The following is a 22,653-nucleotide window of genomic DNA, read 5'->3' as shown; positions in this document are numbered from 1 at the left end:
GATACTTAAAATTTAAGGCAACCTTTTTAAAGTGTATGTAAGTGATTAATATTAATTTCAAAAAGGGTATAGTAATATAATATTGTAGCTATATAATAGTCTATACATGACAGAAAGATAGAAATCTAAATGTCACACTTTGATGCATATTTTTTCACAAGGACCTGAATGCATTTAATCTAAACATGATATTTATAGTGATTTAAGGGAATTATTAGAAAGTGTCACCCTGATGTCAAATCCCTCTCTGAAATATTTAATCACTTTGCTCCAAAAAATGAAAGTGGAATATTTATGTTCAGTGTTTTGTTTTTATCAAGCACTTTCTCGTGGCCATTTATTAGTTGAAGTTTCAGTCTCTCCATCAACTAATGACGCTGCTCTCATCAGCCAATCACATTTCAGATGTGAAGATGCCCGAATCAGGTTCAGGTTCACATCTGTAGAATAAGGGACTTTCCGCCACAGACATCCTGAAAAGCGGGTTTCGCTTGTGCATAAAACCTTCTGGAAGACACAGAGACTTTCATTCGGAATAAACACACACACTCACTCACTCACACACACTAGAAACAGCAGTGATGGATGAGCATGATCAGAACGATGCGCTGATTCAGCGCGTGCCGAGCCAAGAGACCATCCTGAGCCGCGGACCAACACGGTGATGTTTATGTATTTGTTTTTGGGACATAATTAAATAAATTGTTAGTTTCAGTAGGCTATATATTATTAAATTAGTGCATGATAACAATTATAACATAGCATTTGTGAGGGTAAATGTTAAAGAATGCATGCTTTGATGCTCCGTTTAACTTTTTCTTGCATGCAAAACTCCAGTAGCTTATTGTGCGTGTAAATTTAAAAGCATTAATTAGGCCTATTAATGACAATGTAATGTATCATTAAAAAAATTTATTCCGTGGCTCAAAAGGTAGGCTACGCAACAAGTATAAACTCATTTCGATACATATCTTACATAAGTTATTTAGCCTACTCTAAAATTCCCAAAATAGAGGCGAAATCGGAAAGATGGAAATAAAACTCTGCCTAGCTACCCGTGACGTCACACGCGCTGCCGTTATTGATTGGTTGTTTATATATTGGACACACGTTTTATAAAAATGAGCTGTTGACAAATAACATGCACATTTAAATATTTTCCTTTTTAATGGAATTTTATGAATGTTTAACTCTGTATTTTAGGAGCTGCATTGTTTTAATCACTTTGTTTTGCCTTCACTAGTAGCCTACATTTTAAAAAGTCCTGTGGTGTGACAAATACATTTTTAAAATGACAAATATACTATGTAGTCTCAATTAATATGATGCCATGAATCTTAATGTAGTAGACTAATAATTATACAAGATTTTTTTTAATAGCAAATAAAATACCCAAACAAATCATATATAATATCATATCAAATGTTTAATTAGCCGTTTTAGCAGTAGTTTGGTTTGGTCATTTTATATATAGGTATATATATATATATATATTTTTTATGTATATTAGTTATTTTTAAAACTTGTTTCAGTTTTAGTTATTTTTCAGGAAGTTACACTAAATAAAAATGAGAAATATTGCCTTGGCAACTTGGTGAAATTAAAAAAAAGATTACTTTTTTATATTTTATTTGATTTTAATTAACGCTACTTATTTCAAGCAACTAAAATATTAGTTTATTTATGGTTTTAATTTGAGTTCTGACTAACTAAAGTATCCCTGCATTGTACATTCACTGTTGCTTATTCTTAGTCGTCCTGAAACCCTGAATCAGTCAATCTTATTTTTAGTTGAGAATTTAAACCATATCGATTTACATTTGTTCAATTAGCAGACTCCAAAGTGAGTTACAAAAGAGGATTATTTAAAATGAAATAATCCAAAAATAGAAGCAGGATTTGTTTCTCCCTCTGTTTTTTTTTTTATTCAAATGAAATTACCCACAAAAAAATTCCCAGGATCTCAAACTATTCAAAATAGTGGCGTGAATCATAGAAAGATTCCCTTTTACTTGAAGGGGAATACACTTCTGTCGGACAGAGACGGTGTTATTACAGATAAACACCCACAGCAGTGACCGTCAGTGTGTGGAAACTCCCCTAATGTGTGTGTGTGTGTGTGTGCTGTCCTGTGTCTCAGGAACCCCAATGGAAAGGCCCTGAAGGTGGCCGGACTGACGGTTCTGGCCTGTCTTCTGCTGGCGGGACAGGCGCTGACCGCTTACTTCGTCTGGGGTCAGAAGGAGCACCTCAGTGCTCTGACCAGCGGCCAGGAGAAGCTGAAGACTGAGCTGACCCGAAAGATGTCAGGTATATCGCTTTATATGCCATTCATTTACAGAAATACAACCATCAAATGATTCATGCATATTGTCCCGGGCTTATAAATCCCAGTTCTCATTAAATAAAGGGCTCACACTTTTCTAAAATATTTGTTTAAAAGGCAAACGAGACTTATATGCATATCATGTTCATCTTTCGTCTGTCAGCTGGTCCTCCCAAAGCGATGCACCTTCCCATGAACAGCATGGCCCTGCTGAAGGACTTCTCTGACGAAACCTCTGACCCGACCACTGACAAGAAGAAGAGCTCTCCGCTCCTGGTGAGGAAGAACAGCAGATGATAGGTGTCAGTAGCGCTGCGTGGGGTTTTGGTCATTCAATTCTGAATATCTGGTTCTTATTCTTTTCTGTAGAAACTGCAACCAGTTTTCACAAACCAGAGAGAGGGCAGCGGACAACTGGACGGTACAGTCAGCAACATACACAACACAAGAGAAAAATAAACAAATAATATGAAAAATAAATGTAAAGTAATATAATATACTACATTATTTATATATTAAATATATACGTTAATATATTATAAACGAAAATAATAATGATAATAATATATTGGCAGCATTTTTGGTGATTGAATGAAGCCGAAATAACATAAAAAATATTAGATTTTAGAAAGGTTTCCTTCGCAACTAACTTCGTACTAATATTACAAAAATAAATATTCATATATTTAAATATTTTAAAAATGAAAAAGCACATAAAACCAATGAAACTTAAACTAAGTATACAAAAATATAAAAACAAAAATATAAAGCTAAAATACAATATTTGAAAAACATCAACCTACAGAGATAAATAAATAATGTGAAAAATAAAGTAATATAATATATTACACTATTTAACATATTATAAAAATATATATAAATATAAAAATATAATATATAAAATATATAATTAAAATTATATATATAAAAAAAGCTGAAATAAATAAAATATAAACATTAGGTGGAAAAACTTGTTGCCTTTGCAACTAACTGAAATAAAATATGTTTAAGTTGATGAAAAAGAAAATTGAATTAAAGCTAAATAGAAATATTAATATTCAATATTAAAATATATATTATATATTATAGTTATTTTAAAAAAAGCACATAAAATTAAATAAACTAAAAATGTATTAATTAAACTAAAAACCGAAAACTAAAAAAATATATAATGTTTGAAAATCACCAACACCATCAGTACAGAATAAATAATATGAAAAATAAATGTAATCTAATATATTACACTATTTATATATTAAATACATAAGTTCTAATCTAATCTAAATAAAAATGTAATATATATAAACTAGCATTTTTGGTATTTGAGCTGAAATAAAAAAAATACAAATATTAGATGAAAAAATAACAAATAAAATTTTGAAGTTGACGTATTAGAATTACAAATAAAAATTAAATTGAATCAAAGCTAAAAAAAATATTAATATATTAAAAAAAAATTTTAAATGACAAAAGCACATAATTGACAATATTAATAAAAAATAAAACACATGAAATGAAATGGAAATGGGGTTTTCTAATTTTCTTGCGTAGCAACACCTGTGGCCACATTCTCAATTCCGTACTGTATCACAAGCTCTTGTCCATTATTGTTGAAGTAATTCTTCATGTTCTGTCACAAGGTGGTAAAATGATGCCGAAGAGGATGAATCTGCCAATGAGGAGTCTGCCTCTGCTGGTGAACACAGATGAGGAGATGAAGGCCACACCTCAATCAGGTGAGACACACACTCACACACACTCACACACTCTCACACACACCTCACGCAGATCTCCACGTGACCCGCATGTCTCTCTGCAGCTGTCGAGGTGGAGAGCAAGTGTGAGCTGGATTCTGAGGGCCAGGTGAGACCCGGGTACTTCAAGCCTCAGTGTGACGAGCAGGGCAACTATAAGCCCATGCAGTGCTGGCACAGCACCGGATACTGCTGGTGTGTGGACACAGACGGCAAGGAGATCTCGGGCACACGCATGCGCGGGCGACCCCAGTGTGACTCAGGTGTGTGTAAATGTGCTTTAGGTGCGCAAATAGAAATGTTATCCTTTGAGAAACCAGTACCCAGTACAGCAAAATAATAAATCTGCACTCACTCAAATTGCTATGTTATGACTATATTATATTATGCTTTTATTTTATAATTATTTATATACTATATTATCATTTTTTTTACTTTTTTAATTTTAGTTTAAGTTTTATTCATTTTTTTATGTGCTTTTCTACTTTTTTATTAGTGTAGCCTACACATAATTTACATATTTCTATTTAGCTTTAATTTATTTGTATTGGTAATATTAATACTTCAGCTTATTTATCTCTGTTTTTAATTGTGTCATAAAAATGAAAAATAAATATGGACTTATTTTAGTATTATTTATATACTATTATGATATTTATTCATATTCTAAATTAGCTTTTAATTTTCCATTTTCATTTTACTTTAAGTTTTATTCAATTTGGTGTGTGCTTGTGTAATTTTTATTAGATTTTAAAATATTTCTATTTAAATTTAATTTATCATTTAATTTATTTAAATTGAATTACTTAAACTTCAACTTATTTTATTTTAGTCAGTGTAACAAGTTTTTTAAGTTTAAGTTTTTTATCTAAGATTTATATTTTATTTTATTTCAGCTTTATTTCAAAACCGGAAAGCAACATTGTCTGCTAATATAATTAGTCATGAAAAAGTTGAATTAAATGCAAAGTAGTATGGTAAATACAGTTTACTGTAGTTACCATTTGTGAACAACCAGTGGAACATAAACTAGAAATGAATAGTCAATCAAAATGAATCAATCACCTGTAATGTAAATATTATTGACATCCTTCTCTCTCTCTGTGTTGTGCGCTCCTCTGATGATGGTCCATCACAGCTGTTGTTGATATTATGGGTGAGTCTCTGTGTGTGTAATTTACTGCTTTGCCCCAAAACACTCATGTAGTGATAATGTGTTCAAATACCAGTACTAATGTCCATCTCTCTCTCTCTCTCTCTCTCTCTCTCTCTCTCTCTCTCTCTCTCTCTCTCTCTCTCTCTCTCTCTCTCTCTCTCTCTCTCTCTCTCTCTCTCTCTCTCTCTCTCTCTCTCTCTCTCTCTCTCTCTCTCTCTCTCTCTCTCTCTCTCTCTCTCTCTCTCTCTCTCTCTCTCTCCAGAGTAAAGCCAGAACGTCCACAACAGGACCATCTTCTCCAGCAATAAAGAAGAACAGTTCAAATCTTTATACTGTCTCTATTGCAGCTCCTGAGGATCAATCAGTCCATTTGGACGTACTTCAATGGAAATAATCCAATAACCTTTCTACTTAAGATCTCCAATTATCTGCGTTCACAATATAGATACACATAAGTATGATATTTCTAAGAGATGTTAACGCTGGCCTAACCCTTATTCTAATAATATCTATAGTAAGTTTTCTGTGTGACTGTGATATCATCTCTTTGTTTTAATTTTTAACCCAAGGCATGTTGTTTGAGGCGGATGAATATCAGAGTGATTGTAAGAGTGTAAATAAAAGGCCTTTAATAAACACATGCTGTTTCCAAATGTGAGTGTGTGTGTGATCTGTGAAACGGTGACGGTTTATTTATTTAAAGACTGTTTACACTATAAAAAACAACAACAGAAAAGGGTGTAAGAAAGAATATTATTTATTAAACAGGAATATTTTCAGTTCTATCTGAATGATCTCTGCATTAAATCATATGCACATAATGCATGAAACCACAGCCGGAGGTTAAAATATACTCAATAATATTATGCTGTCTGAACAAACTATAAATAAATCACACATGGTAATAAAATAAGACAATAAATCTTTGCAATACAGTAAAATAACAGGAAAAGGTATAGAAAGTGCCTTTCAGATCGCATATATGATGTGAAATACCAGATTCAGCAGCCCGATCTCAAGAAAGTGCGTATCTATACCACGAATGTTATTTCTCGTGCCATTTATACGCTAAAAATAGTTTTTGCGTCTATGACACGCAGTTTTCGCCTGCATATGATACGCACTTTATGGCGTGTAATACGCACGCACACCCCCCTCCCCCTAAACCTACCCAAGGGGTTTTCAGTGCGTATATCATATGCACGCAAAAAAAACATTTTTGGCGTATAAATGGCACGAGAAATGACATTCGTGGTATAGATACGCACTTTCATGAGACTGTGTTGGATTCAGATAAATCAGCATGTTGAACAATGTAATAATCAATCATATATGCAAAAATATGATTTCCTCATTCAATCATTGTGCAAAACAGCTGCACATAGAGATGTAAATATGAACAGTTATGTGAAAAACATGAAGCTTAGGGTTTTTAAATATCCCGCACTTCCTCTTTCAGATCATTTTCACTAAATAATAGATTTAATAGATAGATAAAGAGATTGATAGAGATATAAAGATTGCCTTCTGATTTGAGAACTGTTTACCTGCGATGTCAGGAGGATTTCTCTTCGTGATCAGTTTATGTTTATTGATGTGTGGACGCTTAAAGCCGTGTGTTGATGAAAAGACTGAGTAATGTATTCATCTCTGTTGTGTTGACGCTCTACTTGCCTGAAAACCTGCCATCACTGATCTTCTGTTGTCTGCTCAGTGTTGATGTGTTGTTACAATCTAAGTTCATATATTATAAAATATATATAAATATAAAAATAAAGCCTATTAAAAAATAATAACTAATATATATATATATATATATATATATAATATATATATATATATATATATATATATATATACATAATATATATATATATATATATATATATATATATGTGTGTGTGTGTGTGTGTGTGTGTGTATATTTAAGTTGATGAACAAATCAAATTTAATTAAAGCTAAATAGAAATAAAAATTGAATTAAAGCTAAATTATTATTATTAATTAAGTATATAATTAATATAAAATTAGTTAATATAAAGATGAATTAAAATAAAATATACGGTGGCCGAGAGAGCTCGACGTGTTGCAACCTAAAGAAGACGCATGCAAATAGAAAAAAATTATATTTTAATAAAAATAAATTGAAAATTGATGACAAACTAAAATGTAAACTAAATAAAAAAAACTGAAAATATAAAATAAAAAAACATGTGTGTATGATGCTACACACACACACACACACACACACACACACATGAGTTAATATATAAATATACAATATTATAAAGTATATAAATAAATAATATAATAATAATAATATATAAATCAATATAGTTGCTTCACTAACATCACTTTCTTTCATTATATCTGAAGTTTTGTTGTGTGAATCAGGTGTTTTGACGGTTTTTAAGTCAGTTCTCCTGAAGTTCACACACAGCTCAAGTCATGGTTGAAATCATCAGTGATGTCTCTGAAATCACTAAACGGACACAGTTAAACTGATTTGTCAAATGATTTGCTCAGTTTAGCTGATGCTAAAACATCCATTTCTTGTTAAATATCTCAACCTTCCTTCTCTTTCTCAAAACAGAAATGCTCAGTTTCATTTACGTTTATTTCAAGTAACATGATTCAAAAACATTGTGACTTCCTTAAAATGCTGCATTTGCAACTGAGAGATGACCAAAGTGACGTGAGGAAATAAAATAAACTGAGCGGATGATTATGACTCATACAGATTAATTTAATCAGCGTTAATTTACTTTTTATTGTTATTTTGAATGGTTTTGTTAAAGTTTTAGTATTTTTTTGCACGTTTAGTTATTTTTATTATATTTTTAATATGGCTATATAGTTTAATTTTTTTTTAATTTTTCAGCTTTAGTATTAGTTATTTTAGTACATCAAGTTAAACTAAATGAAACGTGAGAAATGTAGAAATGTTGCCTTGCCAGTTATAGGTGAAATAAAGTTTAAGTTTTTGAATATGTTATTTTATTTCAGTTAATGTATTTTATTTGAAGTAACAATTTTTCTTTGTTATAACCCTATAATAATGGGTTATTATGCCCTGGATGCAACATTTAAACAGTCCCACACAGACACAGGTGAAAGTGAACACTGAGTAATGAATATTTCAAGAGAGTGAAACACAACCACACACAGTCTCTCTCTCTCTCTCTCTCTCTCTCTCTCTCTCTCTCTCTCTCTCTCTCTCTCTCTCTCTCTCTCTCTCTCTCTCTCTCTCTCTCTCTCTCTCTCTCTCTCTCTCTCTCTCTCTCTCTCTCTCTCTCTCCCTCACACACACACACACAGAGAGAGAGAGAGAGCTTCAGTTCAGAGCAGCTCAACACAAGAACATGGACACATCCGTGAGTAACAAAAGAGTAATAAGATAAATCTGCTACATAACTGCTCGTGTTGTGTGAAATATGAGTTTAATGCTGATGGAGTTGACACCGTGTGTGTGTGTGTGTGTTGTAGGTGGCTGATGGAGGCAGAGCTGAAGAGGTGTGTGAGACAGCGGACAGTAAGACAGATCTGCAGGAGCTCCTCAGACAGGAGATGGAGATGCATATTACTGGTACATCACTTACATATTCATCATAACCATGATTAACAAGTGCTAGATTTGACAAATATATAAATTAGGGATTAAGGGATTAAAGAAAAAAAAAGTAGAAAATCAACTAGATTCTATTGTAAAGTATTTGAACTATCTGCAAATCATATTTTGTATTTTAAAATATGCAGTTTATAATATTTCTTATGCCTATGTAAATGGCTCTGTTAAAGTGTCTTGTCTCTCATTCATTTACAAATTGCATTACATTACTTACATAAATGATATAATTCAATACCTTGAATATAGTTTGTTGATACTAGATATTAGCTACTTGCATTTCTGTCATAACAGTTACATAACATTCTTTAACGTTAAAATGGAAGCCGTGTTATTCTAGTATTATTTATATACTATAAGTTTTATAAAAATATTAATTAGCTTTCTTTTTTATTTTAGTAATTTTGTTTTGTGCTTTTTTCATTTGATTAGTTTGTGTTTTATTATTTCTAAGTTTTTCATCTAATATTTATATTGAATTTTATTCCACTTGATTTCAGTTAACAAAATGCTTTTAATAGTTTAAGTTGTAGTTAACAATAGCCCTGAACGGAAGCATTGTGCTGGAATATATATTCGCTTCATGAACATTAAACCCCGCCTTCTTTCATCTGATTGGCCATCTCAAGTAATTTTGACATTGATGAGCACTTTTAAACCTCAGAGGTGGATCGGCCTAATAACATAACTTTGAAAACTTGCTGTCAACAACACAAAGAAACATGCAGTGCAGCAGAGCAACATAAATAATATCAAATATTGGGGGACAATTTGTCCATATCTAATTATTGGAGGGAACTTACATCCTTGCACTAACATGATGATGATGATGATGATGATGATGATGATGATGCTGATGATGCTGATGATGCTGCTGATGATGCTGCTGATGATGCTGATGATGATGATGATGATGATGATGATGATGCTGATGATGATGATGCTGATGCTAATGATGATGATGATGCTGATGATGATGATGATGATGCTGCTGCTGATGATGCTGATGCTAATGATGATGATGATGCTGATGATGATGATGATGATGATGATGCTGCTGATGCTGCTGATGATGCTGATGCTGATGCTAATGATGCTGATGATGCTGGTGCTGCTGATGATAATGATGATGCTGATGCTGATGAAGCTGAAGATGATGCTAATGATGCTGATGATGATGATGATGATGATGATGATGATGATGATGCTGATGATGCTGATGCTAATGATGATGATGATGCTGATGATGATGATGATGCTGAAGATGATGATGATGCTGATGATGATGCTAATGATGCTGCTGATGATGATGATGATGCTGATGCTGATGCTAATGATGATGATGATGCTGATGATGATGATGATGATGATGATGCTGCTGATGATGATGATGATGATGATGATGCTGAAGATGATGATGATGCTGATGATGATGCTAATGATGATGATGATGATGCTGATGCTGATGATGATGATGCTGATGCTAATGATGATGATGATGCTGATGATGATGATGATGATGCTGCTGATGATGCTGATACTGATGCTAATGATGCTGATGATAATGATGATGCTGATGCTGATGAAGCTGAAGATGATGATGATGCTGATGATGATGCTAATGATGCTGATGATGATGATGATGATGATGCTGATGCTGATGAGGCTGATGCTAATGATGGTGATGATGATGATGATGCTGATGATGCTGATGATGATGCTAATGATGCTGATGCTGATGATGCTGGTGCTGCTGATGATAATGATGATGCTGATGCTGATGAAGCTGAAGATGATGATGATGCTGATGATGATGCTAATGATGCTGATGATGATGATGATGATGATGATGATGCTGATGCTAATGATGGTGATGATGATGATGATGATGCTGATGATGCTGATGATGATGCTAATGATGCTGATGATGATGATGCTGATGATGCTGATGATGATGCTAATGATGCTGATGATGCTGATGATGCTGATGATGCTGATGATGATGCTAATGATGCTGATGATGATGATGATGCTGATGATGCTGATGATGATGCTAATGATGCTGATGATGCTAATGATGCTGATGATGCTAATGATGCTGATGCTGATGAAGCTGGTGCTGCTGATGATAATGATGATGCTGATGCTGATGAAGCTGAAGATGATGATGATGCTGATGATGATGCTAATGATGCTGATGATGATGATGATGATGCTGCTGATGATGCGGATGATGATGATGCTGATGATGATGATGCTGCTGATGATGCTGCTGATGATGCTAATGATGCTGATGATGCTGCTGCTGCTGATGATAATGATGATGATGCTGATGAAGATGATGCTGCTGATGATGATGCTAATGATGCTGCTGATGATAATGATGATGCTGATGCTGATGAAGATGATGCTGCTGATGATGCTGATGATGATGCTAATGATGCTGATGATGCTGCTGCTGCTGATGATAATGATGATGCTGATGCTGATGAAGCTGAAGATGATGATGATGCTGATGATGATGCTAATGATGCTGATGATGATGATGCTGCTGATGATGATGCTGATGATGATGATGCTGATGAAGCTGATGATGATGATGATGCTAATGATGATGATGATGATGATGATGATGCTGATGATGATGCTAATGATGCTGATGATGATGATGCTGCTGCTGATGATGCTGATGATGATGATAATGATGATGATGATGATGATGATGATGATGCTGATGATGATGATCCTGATGATGCTGATGATGATGATGCTAATGCTAATGATGCTGCTGATGATGCTGATGATGATGATGATGCTGATGATGCTGATGATGATGCTGATGCTGATGCTGCTGATGCTGCTGATGATGCTGATGCTGATGATGATGCTGCTGCTGATGATGCTGATGATGATGCTGATGCTGATTCTGATGATGCTGCTGATGATGCTGATGATGCTGCTGCTGCTGCTGATGATGCTGCTGATTATGATCTGATGATGATGCTGATGATGATGCTAATGATGCTGATGATGGTTCCAGAAGGCAGGACCAGCATTCAGAGGAATCAGGAGAGAATGAACCGAATCAGACAACTGAAAGAGGAGATCAGATTACAGGAGACACACAGAGAATCCGACCAATCACACGCCACTAGCATGGTGAGTGGCCAATCAGGAGACAGAAGCTCAGTCCTGTGCTGATACCTGATAACACATTCCAGCATTCAACCAGCAGTCATTTTATCAAATGCATTAACGTTAACTAATGGGACCTTATTGTAAAGTGTTACCATATTGCACCAAAACGTATAAAAGGCTGATGTAACGCAGCACAGCAGGTGTTTTAACTGTGTGTGTGAATGTGTTTGTCTCTCAGGGGGTTCATGAGAAACTCCTGGAGCGCAGAACGAGACTGAGAGAGACTCACGAGAGACTGATCGAGGATGAACTGATGAAGATGGAGAGAGAACTACAAGAGGAGCAGGTGAGAGCAGTTGAACAAGAAGACCGTTCTGCACAACGGGCCGTTCGGATCATGTGACCGTCTCTGTCCCGTCCGCAGGTGAGAGGTGTAGGTGTAGAGGGGGAGATGCCGTACCTGCGCAGAGAGAGACACGTCCTGGTTCTTCAGATCGAGGCGCTGCGCAGGGAGAACCAGCAAGCGTATGTGGACCTGGAGGAGCAGAACCAACACCACCAGCAGGAGGTCCATGAGCTCAGAGAGGAGAGTCTACAGGTGACAACAGCCCATTTACGGCTTTTAAAGGGTTACTTCATCCAAAAATGAAAATTATGTCATTAATGACTCACACTCATGTCGTTCCAAGCCCGTAAGACCTCCGTTCATCTTCAGAACACAGTTTAAGATATTTTAGATTTAGTCCGAGAGCTTTCTGTCCCTCCATTGGAAATGTATGTATGGTATACTGTCCTTGTCCAGAAAGGAAATAAAGACATCATCAAAGTAGTCCATGTGACATCAGTGGGTAAGACACAACAGAACCGGAAAACAATACAATGCTGAATAAAGTCCTAGTTTTTGTTATTTTTGGACCAAAATGTATTTTCGATGCTTCAAAACACTCTAACTAACCCACTGATGTCACATGGACTACTTTGATGATGTCTTTATTTCCTTTCTGGACAAGGACAGTATACCGTACATACATTTTCAATGGAGGGACAGAAAGCTCTCGGACTAAATCGAAAATATCGAAGATGAACGGAGGTCTTACGGGCTTGGAACGGCATTAGGGTGAGTCATTAATGACATAATTTTCATTTTTTGGGTGAACTAGGCCTTTAATGATTGGAAAACCAAATTAAGAAATTGTCATATCTGTCTTCTTCCTGTTCTGAATGCGAACACTAAGCATGACTAGTGTGCTAAAGTTTTGTTTTAATATAGTGCCCAAGTTATATAGCTACATTTCCTATCTGAATACTGTCATCTAGTGTCAGGCCTGTGTTCTGCACGCGTTCAGGTGTTCAGGGCGTTTCGTGAGGTTCTGGAGGAGCAGAGGAGGATGTCCGAGAGCAGGTACAGGGCTCTTCTCATAGACACCATCCAGGACGCTGTTCACCTGTCCTCACAAAACCTGCAGCTCCAGGAGGAAGTTCAGCAGCTCCGGAAAACTCACATTCCCACTCAATGACACCGCTGATACAACATGGTTTCCCAACAAGTAACTTTTAGAGATTATAAAATAAATGGAAATCGTTTCATAATTGATGAGCTGAACTGAATCAACACTGAACTGACTCGAGCTGAATAATGACACTATTGACTTATTAGTTTGAGTTTGTCTCATTTTTGATGAAGTTTGCATCGTTGATTCTGTTATTATTACTGGGAAGCTGCTTTGAAACAATCTGAATTGTATAAATCGCAAATAAAAGAGGCATTTTCAACTTAAAGTTTTAGTTCACCCAAAAATGAAAATTCTGTCAGTAATTACTCGCCCTCATGTTGTTCAACCCCGTAAGACTTTCGTTCATCTTCAGAACACAAATTAAGATATTTTTTATTAAATCTGAGCGCTGGATCACTCCTCCATAGGCTTCTTAAGAGATCGAAACTGGCCGGCCCAAAAGTTATGAAAGACATCGTTAAAATAGTCCGAGTGACTACAGTGGCTCAATCTTAAGTTTATCAAGCGACGAGAATACTTTTTGTGCGCAAAAAAACAAACAAAAATAACGACTTTATTCAACTATTCATTTCCTTCTCTGTTGCCCTCGAGATTTCACGTAGTGAAACTACGCAAAGCTTCTAGGTTGTACGTCACACGCATCATATACATGACCAGCGTGAGCCTACGTGTAACGTGCAACTTAGAAGCTTTGCGTAGTTTCACTACGTGAAATCTCGAGGGCAACAGAGAAGGAAATGAATAGTTGAATAAAGTCGTTATTTTTGTTTGTTTTTTTGCGCACAAAAAGTATTCTCGTCGCTTGATAAACTTAAGATTGAGCCACTGTAGTCACTCGGACTATTTTAACGATGTCTTTAATAACTTTTGGGCCGGCCAGTTTCGATCCCTTAAGAAGCCTAAGGAGGAGTGATCCAGCGCTCAGATTTAATCAAAAATATCTTAATTTGTGTTCCGAAGATGAACGAAAGTCTTACGGGGTTGGAACAACATGAGGGCGAGTAATTACTGACAGAATTTTCATTTTTGGGTGAACTAACCCTTTAATGTCCATGGAGGGCTTCAGTGAGTAAAACTGTTAAACTAACCAGGAGTAACATGTCAAGCAGTTTGTCTGTCCACACTAGTGGAATCGTGAGATGTCGATGAAAACTTTACAGTATAAGTTCAGTTACCTAGAGATTACATATTTGGTAGTAAAATGTTGCATTAAACACTCCTGAGAAAAAAATGTAATAAGATAATATAAAGGGGAGAGCCCAAAATGGCTAACCACTAAACTTTTATTTGTCTCAACCACAAATCAATGGTCAGGAAATTATAAAAATGTAAGCAAATGCACTACTTAAAACACCATTGCTGTCTCAGATAAACATCAAAGAGAGAATGAAGTTTTTGGAAGAATATGGGAAGTTTTATTCGGCCGGTTCAACAAAGTTATGTGACAATGAAACACGAGTTGGTGAAGCTCCAGAGCGGTGTCTAGAAGACATGGTGATAAATATAATAATAAATGCATCTCTATCACAGTGAAGCACGGAGGAAGAGTGTCATTGTTAACTGCTGGTGTTGGTGAGCTACTTCACTGTGTGGAAAGTCATTTAATGCTTAACAGGAGAATATTGCAGAATGGCTTGCTTCCTACAGAGGGAAAGTTGTTATCTAGGAATAATCAGACGTTATTTTTCAACAAGACGCTCCTGCCCAAAGATCAAGTCCATCAAGCTCATGTTTTGACCTGGTCAGAGTCCACATTTGAACCTTATAGTGGATATTTGGTCTCACATTAAACTCAAACGAACTGCAAGTCATTTTTCAAATAAACTGTTTGAAGACATTAACATTGAGTGGAACAACACTGACTCTTCTTCCTGTAAAAGGCTGTCTGCGAGTTTAAACATTTAAAGAAAACCAATGGGAAGGTTATTTAATGCTAAACTACTTTATCTACAGTATTTGTGCGATTGTTGCTCATTTCCTGACCAGTGATTTGTAATTAAAATGGTTAAAACCATTAAAAAAATATTTTTCCATTTTTGGCTTGGCTGTTTTTTTTTTTGCTCAGTATGTATTTTGCTAAATGAAAAAGTCTAAAATTGAAAGTATATATTTTACAAGTAAAACCATTAGACATGTTAATCACTTACCAAGTCCATATATATTTATTTGCATAAATCAGTCGCTGTACAATTCATATTCATTTCAACACATTTAATCAAAATAAATACTGACAGATGCATATGAATAAAAACAACAACAAATCCGCACACAGTCTTCATGAGATGATGTCCATTCACAGTAAAATGCACTTCTAGAATGAGGACAAAGGCAACAGAGATATTTTAGGGCACATGCTGAGAAAATAATAATAATAATAATAAAAAAACAGAAGAGGGAAATGAAATAATGAGAGCTGTGGTTCATACATAAAGAACGATAAAAAAGCAAATGCAATGATATACGTCTTTTGTGGTTGTCCTCAGTGGCGTACACTCTATTTATTATTACTTTTTACAAAATTCACAAGATATTAATGAAGAATGTTTAACATTTTTACTAGGGATGTCCCGATACCACTTTTTCACTTCCGATACCGATACCGATGCCGCAGCTTTGGCTTTTGCCGATACCGATATTAATCCGATATTTTTATTTTATTCTTAAACTAATAAAAAATATAGCAATTTTCTCAATTAGCCACCTAAAATATACCTCCTATATAGTCCACAACAACAGTTGATTATGAAAGATTGCCACCCTTTATTCAAACACTACAAAAAAATAAAGAAATATATAAATGAAAGAAAATACAGGTACTTCAGTACTTAAAGCTAGCTAGCTACCAACAGGTTTAAAGTTAAAACAATTTAAACAGCAGCATTCTACATTGTAAATACCAGTACAGTTTTTGTTTTTTAAATCAATTAGAATTTCTATAACTGTGTGTTAAACTGATTATCACTCTTGTGTGTGTTAAACACAATCTACTTAATACAGACAGCTTCATTATAAAGATAAACAACAAATCCCCAAAATATATGATCATAATCTATGACAAAAATGCTATTATAAACTAGATTAGTGGATAATACACATTGCTCTTTTTATTGTTGTAAAATACATTCATGAAAAACAAGATAACAAAAATGAAAAAGATAATTATTTTAGATATAGCTAAATCTGCTATAAAATTGAGACATGTTTTAAGTGTATTGCACAGCTATTTAATGAGGCAGCAACATTAATAATTATTAATGTTAATAAGCTTTAATTGCGTCAATGCATTATGATATGAAAGGCTCCAATACAGTGCGGCACAAAGCGCTTATGCGCATCCCGAGCGGAGAATGATGCGCTTGAAGCCACGTGGAGTTCCAGCACGCAGCGCGTCGAGTCCGCTTTGAAAAGTTCAAAGCACAACGGAGATACATATTGATGGACAGTGTATTATACAGTATCTATCTATGCAATCGTTTATTGAGCCTTTTCTTTTAACAGTTTTAAATTTCAGTTACTGTGCGCGTGAAGAACAATTATAGTGCTCTGACTCTAGTGTTGTGATCAAACTGACAGCGTCCGACACCCGGTAGAGAGTAACACGATTGAGTTACAGCAATAAAGTCCAGCAAGATAAAGTTGTTTTATGCGAAAACATAGACCTTTATCTTACAGATCAAGTATAATAGTATTAACATTGAATCATCTTGAAGATAGTTTCATCATTGACTGCAACCGAACGCGACGCGCTGTTTGAATGCTGAATGGAGAATGACTGACAGCCGCGAGAGGGAAAAATTTACGTGATCTTGAATTTAATTACTTAAATATTAATTTATATCTCACATAATAGCTTCAGAACACTTATAATAGAGTGCACGAAAACGTTATGGTACTTTAGAATGTTTTTGTGCATTTTGTGGGGCTTAACAATAACACATAATACCACAATATCGGATTTGGATCGGCCTCGTCTGATCGATGTCAGATCGATACCCGATCCCGCAAAAAATGGCAGTATCGGAGCGATACCGATCCTGAGTATCGGATCGGGACATCCCTAATTTTTACATCTTTTTTTTTTAAATAAAAATATTTGTGTGAAGTGTTAATCTCAGATATGCTGTCAACTTAATAAAATTACATACCTTCCAAAAAAAATATTTCAACAATTTGTTTTAGTAAACTGACAATGTAAAGGCCATTTATTTAATTTTGCTGTTGGTGTCGTCAGCTCTACCTGTAATACAGGTACACAGCCCATCCAATCAGCACAACAGGAAACAGGAAGTAAGGTGTGAGCTGTATTCCCAGAAGCCCCCAAGACAACACACCATTTACCAGCATAGCAGAAGATATGACAAAGAGCCGTGTGATTCCCGTTCCGTGTTTCATGATGACGGACATAAGGAGCCCGTTAGCGGCCTGTCCCGCGATAATGAGCCAAACGAGTGTGGAGAAACCCTCCAAAAAGCCCTGCCGCCCGCCGCCGGACACATGCGACGCCAGATTGATGGCCACGCCGAAGACGTACAGAAACAAATTTTGGAGACTCAAAGGCAGCCGTTGGGTTTTCAGCACCCGCTCGGTGTAGACGGCAGCCAATCCTGAGATAAAACAGTACACAAGCACCAACAGCAAACCCCAGGATGTGACGTGAAGCCTGCCGGTGGATTCGTCCTCCTCCGATGGTTCCCGATCTAAACCGGAGTAGCTGTGAGAAACGCCGGCGGCCACGAGCATCCCGAGAGCGAACCACTGCCCGCGCCGGAGACGCTTTCCCAGGCAGGACGAGTAGAGGAGAGCGGTGGACACGATCTTCAGGTTACTGAGCACTTGGAAGGAGCTAGGGTCCATGTAGGCTTGCATGAACACCACCAGGTTGTTGTTGAAAGCGTAGAGCACGGCAGGAACGGCGTACGGCGTCACCGTCGTCACAGACACTGACACTTTGAGGGCGGAAAGATTCCCAGATGCCAACAGAGAGGCGAATGAGACCAGAAGCTTGGCCAACTCGATCAGAACCACACATGACGACGGGCTGAAGGGAACCTGACCATCCACTTTGGTGAGCGAGATGAGGGGAGCGTGGGAACCGTAAATAAGAACCAGGAGAAGCAGGAGAAGGACCCAGCGTCTTCTGAGAGGAGGTTCTGCTTCAGGAGAACCGACATTATCTACCGCAATCATGCTCGCGATCTGCTTTTGAATGTACAAACCCTACAAAAAAAAAAAAAAAAAAAAAAAAAAAAAAAAAAGCACTAGGACGAACTTGATTCTTGAACAGCAAAGTATGAAATAAAATGGACATGATGTTAGGGCTTGGGAAAAACGTTCGCTTTGCGATTTTCCTGCTAAAAATTGGACTTGCGATTTAAAAAACGTTTTGAGGTTTGCTGTGCTTGTTTGTAGGGCTGCACAATTTGGCCAAAGATTTAGTAATTATATATCAATATAATTATAAAATAATAATAATTACTAAATAAAAAATATTAAACCTACTGTTGTAATATTTCACAGTAAAATAAAAAATGACTTTTTAAGAAACATAATATAATATTTTTACAGTACAACTAGAAAAATAAGTACAGCTGTAAAATTAAAATACTAACATTTTTGATGATTATTATTAAATAAAAAACTATTGTAATATTTTACTGTAAGGAATTAAGAATTTAGGAAAAATAAAATTTTTTTTTTCTTCAGTACAACTGTAAAATTACAATCCTAATATTTATGGCTGTCTTCATTTCTTCATCTTCAAACATTAAAGCATCAAACTTGGCGAAAAACCAACCATAAAGCTTCTCTTTTGCACAATGCAGATGCAGACTGTGAATCGTGTGTGTGTGTGTAAATAAACACAATGCTGCGCTTCACTCTGAAAAATGTATATATATAATTAGTTAAATCACAGTCTTTGCGCTTTGATAATCGCACTACGCCATATCGTGCAGCCCTACATGATGCCCATTTCAACAGTCTTCATTATAAAGTCCAAACCCACACTCACATATAAACCTCAAAACACAGTTTTTTTCTAAATCAACAGTTTTGTTCATGAGGGAAGGAGGGATGTGACGTTGAATGACATGCTCTCCTCTTCAGTCTGAATTCAGTCACTGGGTCCTTTCTTCAGAGAGTTCAGGAAGTCTCGTACGGTCTCCTCAATGTTGGGCACCTGATAGTTCTGAACAGCGCAGATTCCCGTCAGCGTTCCCAGAGCGACTCCTAAGATGGCAGACGAACGCATTTTGGAAACCACATACCCAGCCAGGAATCCTTTCAGGAAAGGAGACTCTAATAATGAGCCACCCTAAGAAACACAAACAGGACAGACGGTGTCAGCTGCTGGCTGGAAGTGTGCAGTCATTGAGCTGTCAGTATTACAGTCTATAAAGAGCAACATCTATATAACATACAATCTTTGCTTACCAGCCCACTTTTAACCAGTAGACAGGGGTTTCAAACGGAGAATTCACAAAATTCACTAAAAGCATAAATCAAGTATGTATAACGTTTTTTTTTTTTCATTCACTAAAATAAATAATTTAATTTTGCTTTCTAAAGACTGGCATTAATTACAATAATTTAAAATAAAAATATTTGTGGGAAGAAAAATCTCAGCTATGCTTTAAAAGTAAAAATTTTTTTTGGAGAAATTATGTTCATTTGTTTTATAATAATATTAATAATAATAATAATAATGAAAAGGAAATTATTTAATATTGGAAAATTATTTAATTTTGTTGTCATAATATTAGATTTAATATTTTCCTCACACAGTATAAATTGATTTTTATACATAAAAGTATTCAGCTGCATTTATATTTATCAATAAGCTCTCTCATGGTCCTTACCATGAGAAAAATTTGAAAACGCTTGCGCTAGGATATAATTAAGTAATAGGGATGCAATATATATATACATATATCAGCATATTTGCATCAGACATTATTAATTAAATTTAATTCAAATTAAATAACTACATCTTTCCGATTCAAACACACACTCTTTTTCCATGACTCTTTTTCTAATGTTTTAATAAATCATTTAATTTGACTAATGTTACATGAATTTAATTTAGTGTGAGTATTTTCTGTTTAAGAACAGGCAAAACTGTATCGATTTATAATATCAACATATTTATTATCGGCTAAAGCAAAACTAATAAACAGCACAGAACCAAAGTGTGTGTAGGTGTTCGTCAGTATGTTAGGACGGGGCCGGATCAGTCGTGGGTCTGTGGTACCTGTGGGATTCCAGCTTGAACCTCATTCTCCACCTTCTTCTGGATCTCCTCCAGTTGGTCTTTGAGCTGAGCCAGATCCTTCAGTCGGGTCACTGGATCCTGAAACAGACCCGACACACATCAGATCCAGATCAATGCACTAAAACAACATGCTGTTATTAGAGTAATAAACCCTAAGAAGCCGTGGCGGCGTGATTTACTGTACAGTGAAATTCACTGTTAATCACGGCTTCACATCATGGCTTATTGCTTTCATAACACAGTTATTCCACATACCTGCAAGGTTTCATAAAATAAACAACAAAGACACCAAAATTAAATGTTATTGATAAAAAAAATATTATTCTTCCACCAAGCAATGTAGTTCAGAAGGAGGATGTTTGCCAAGCAACACACAGTAATACAGTCACAAGTGTGTGTTTGTATATTCATTTAAAATGGCTTTGAACACAGCTCAAGCTCAACCAATCGGAATCAAGGACTGGAACAATCCATTATAATTACGTTTCACTTTCACTTTCAATCTGATTAATGAGATCTTTTTTTTTTAAATTAACTTTCAGAAAACATGCAAAGACTCTTAACATCAAACAATAGAGGAGGATACATATAACAGATCTTCTATTGTGTTTAGGGGTCCTTAGCATTAAAACTATGATATAATGGAGGTACAAGCTAATTAAGTAAAAGAGATGTAATTTATATCAGTGGCCATTTTTGTATGTCATAATTCATTTATTAAATTTTTTTTTTTCCATATATTATAATGTTTTAATAAATCATTTGACTTAAATAATGTTACATGAATGCAATTTAGTGGATGTATTTTCTGTTTAAGAACAGTAATAGACAGACAGTATAGACTTATAATATCAACATATTTATTGATATTGTAAATCACACAAATTACACATTATTTTATCCTGATCACACATCAGGAACAAGGAAAACATTAAATTCTACAATAACATTTGTCAAAATAAGATGTGTTCCTATACATTTCTTGTTATTTCTAGTAATTACAGTTAATCAGATCCAAGTGTGATGACAGCCGTCAAATGACAAGAGTTCAGAAAGGCAGCAGTGACTTTACATTACTCCAAAAAAGCGTCACAACAGCTCTAATAAACAAACAGCAGGTGCCATTGATAGCACAATACTTAAATATACACGACATACCCGATTTGTTTCTATCTGTACATTAATAATTTATAAAAAAGCGTTGATTTTAGACAGACCGTTGTTTCATTCTCACCTTGTCTTCCGCCATACTGCAGAAATGATGATCGATTCAATGTGCGCTCGACTCTCTGCCCTGAATGAATGACGACTCGCTCGAACTCAACTACTCACGCTGTTTTATTTTTAGTAGAATGGCCCGAAATAATAAATATCACATTTTAAATGCATATTTTCCACTAAATGTTTATTCAAGTTTCTTACTATCATTACTCAGGTGCAAATAATTGTCCAGACCGATCTGGGGTAAACGGCAATATCACGTGCTACCTGTTACTTTCCTCACCGCTGTTTATGATTGACCAAACACTGGCGTTCTTCATTACGTTATCAGTTTTGTGTTATCAAGGTTGTAGGGGTTGATTTCTATTTGCGTCTTATTAAAACATGCCTGTATTGGAAAGACTTAAATGATATATATTTTTTTTTTTATGACAAAAACAAGATTTGAATACGACTAAACGCATTATTCGGCTCCCTGAGCAACAGAGCGACAACTACTTTATGTCGCCTGAGAAATAAATATTATTAATTGATGTATAAATTAATCTCTTATTCTTTTTCCTCATATCTTTTTTTTATTTACCCTTTTCTGTCGTTAGCAAACATTTTCTAACGACAGAAAAAAACATGTAACCTCTGAATTTTTGCA

At 35.3% G+C, this 22,653-nt stretch overlaps 4 protein-coding genes across 6 annotated transcripts; 2 read left to right on the top strand and 2 right to left on the bottom strand.

Annotated features, from left to right (window-relative positions):
- The first annotated feature begins 451 nt into the window (after positions 1-451).
- cd74a (CD74 molecule, major histocompatibility complex, class II invariant chain a) lies at positions 452-4,435 on the top strand. The gene is made up of 6 exons (XM_056252600.1): positions 452-661; positions 2,141-2,310; positions 2,490-2,602; positions 2,696-2,747; positions 3,967-4,062; positions 4,146-4,435. The coding sequence occupies exons 1-6, from the start codon at positions 582-584 to the stop codon at positions 4,418-4,420; spliced, it is 786 nt and encodes a 261-aa protein (XP_056108575.1). The 5' UTR covers positions 452-581; the 3' UTR covers positions 4,421-4,435.
- A 4,030-nt stretch (positions 4,436-8,465) lies between these two features.
- On the top strand, positions 8,466-13,555 carry si:dkey-201i24.3 (trichohyalin). 3 transcript variants are annotated; one of them, XM_056252599.1, is made up of 6 exons: positions 8,466-8,610; positions 8,723-8,822; positions 11,902-12,020; positions 12,238-12,345; positions 12,424-12,597; positions 13,317-13,521. In XM_056252599.1, exons 1-6 carry the CDS (start codon positions 8,599-8,601, stop codon positions 13,419-13,421), a joined length of 618 nt encoding a protein of 205 aa, XP_056108574.1. In that variant the 5' UTR covers positions 8,466-8,598; the 3' UTR covers positions 13,422-13,521. The 3 variants fall into 3 exon arrangements, with proteins under 3 accessions (XP_056108574.1, XP_056108573.1, XP_056108572.1); XM_056252598.1 differs by having other exon boundaries at positions 8,491-8,610; positions 11,905-12,020; positions 13,346-13,555; XM_056252597.1 differs by having other exon boundaries at positions 8,495-8,610; positions 13,346-13,555.
- Positions 13,556-17,600: 4,045 nt separating this feature from the next.
- slc35a4 (solute carrier family 35 member A4) lies at positions 17,601-18,747 on the bottom strand. The gene has a single exon (XM_056252596.1). It carries the CDS (start codon positions 18,698-18,700, stop codon positions 17,747-17,749), a length of 954 nt encoding a protein of 317 aa, XP_056108571.1. The 5' UTR covers positions 18,701-18,747; the 3' UTR covers positions 17,601-17,746.
- Positions 18,748-19,418: 671 nt separating this feature from the next.
- On the bottom strand, positions 19,419-22,133 carry LOC130086547 (SLC35A4 upstream open reading frame protein-like). The gene is made up of 3 exons (XM_056252608.1): positions 22,018-22,133; positions 20,763-20,861; positions 19,419-19,826 (listed from the first exon to the last, which is right to left on the bottom strand). The coding sequence occupies exons 1-3, from the start codon at positions 22,030-22,032 to the stop codon at positions 19,626-19,628; spliced, it is 315 nt and encodes a 104-aa protein (XP_056108583.1). The 5' UTR covers positions 22,033-22,133; the 3' UTR covers positions 19,419-19,625.
- Positions 22,134-22,653: the final 520 nt, after the last annotated feature.

This window comes from Rhinichthys klamathensis, unplaced genomic scaffold (assembly GCF_029890125.1).
Source record: "Rhinichthys klamathensis goyatoka isolate OS25496 unplaced genomic scaffold, OSU_Roscu_1.1 h1tg000097l_1, whole genome shotgun sequence".
Lineage (NCBI taxonomy): Eukaryota > Metazoa > Chordata > Actinopteri > Cypriniformes > Leuciscidae > Rhinichthys > Rhinichthys klamathensis.
The sequence above is the reverse complement of the archived record's forward strand: the minus strand, read 5'-3'. Positions and strand labels throughout refer to the sequence as shown.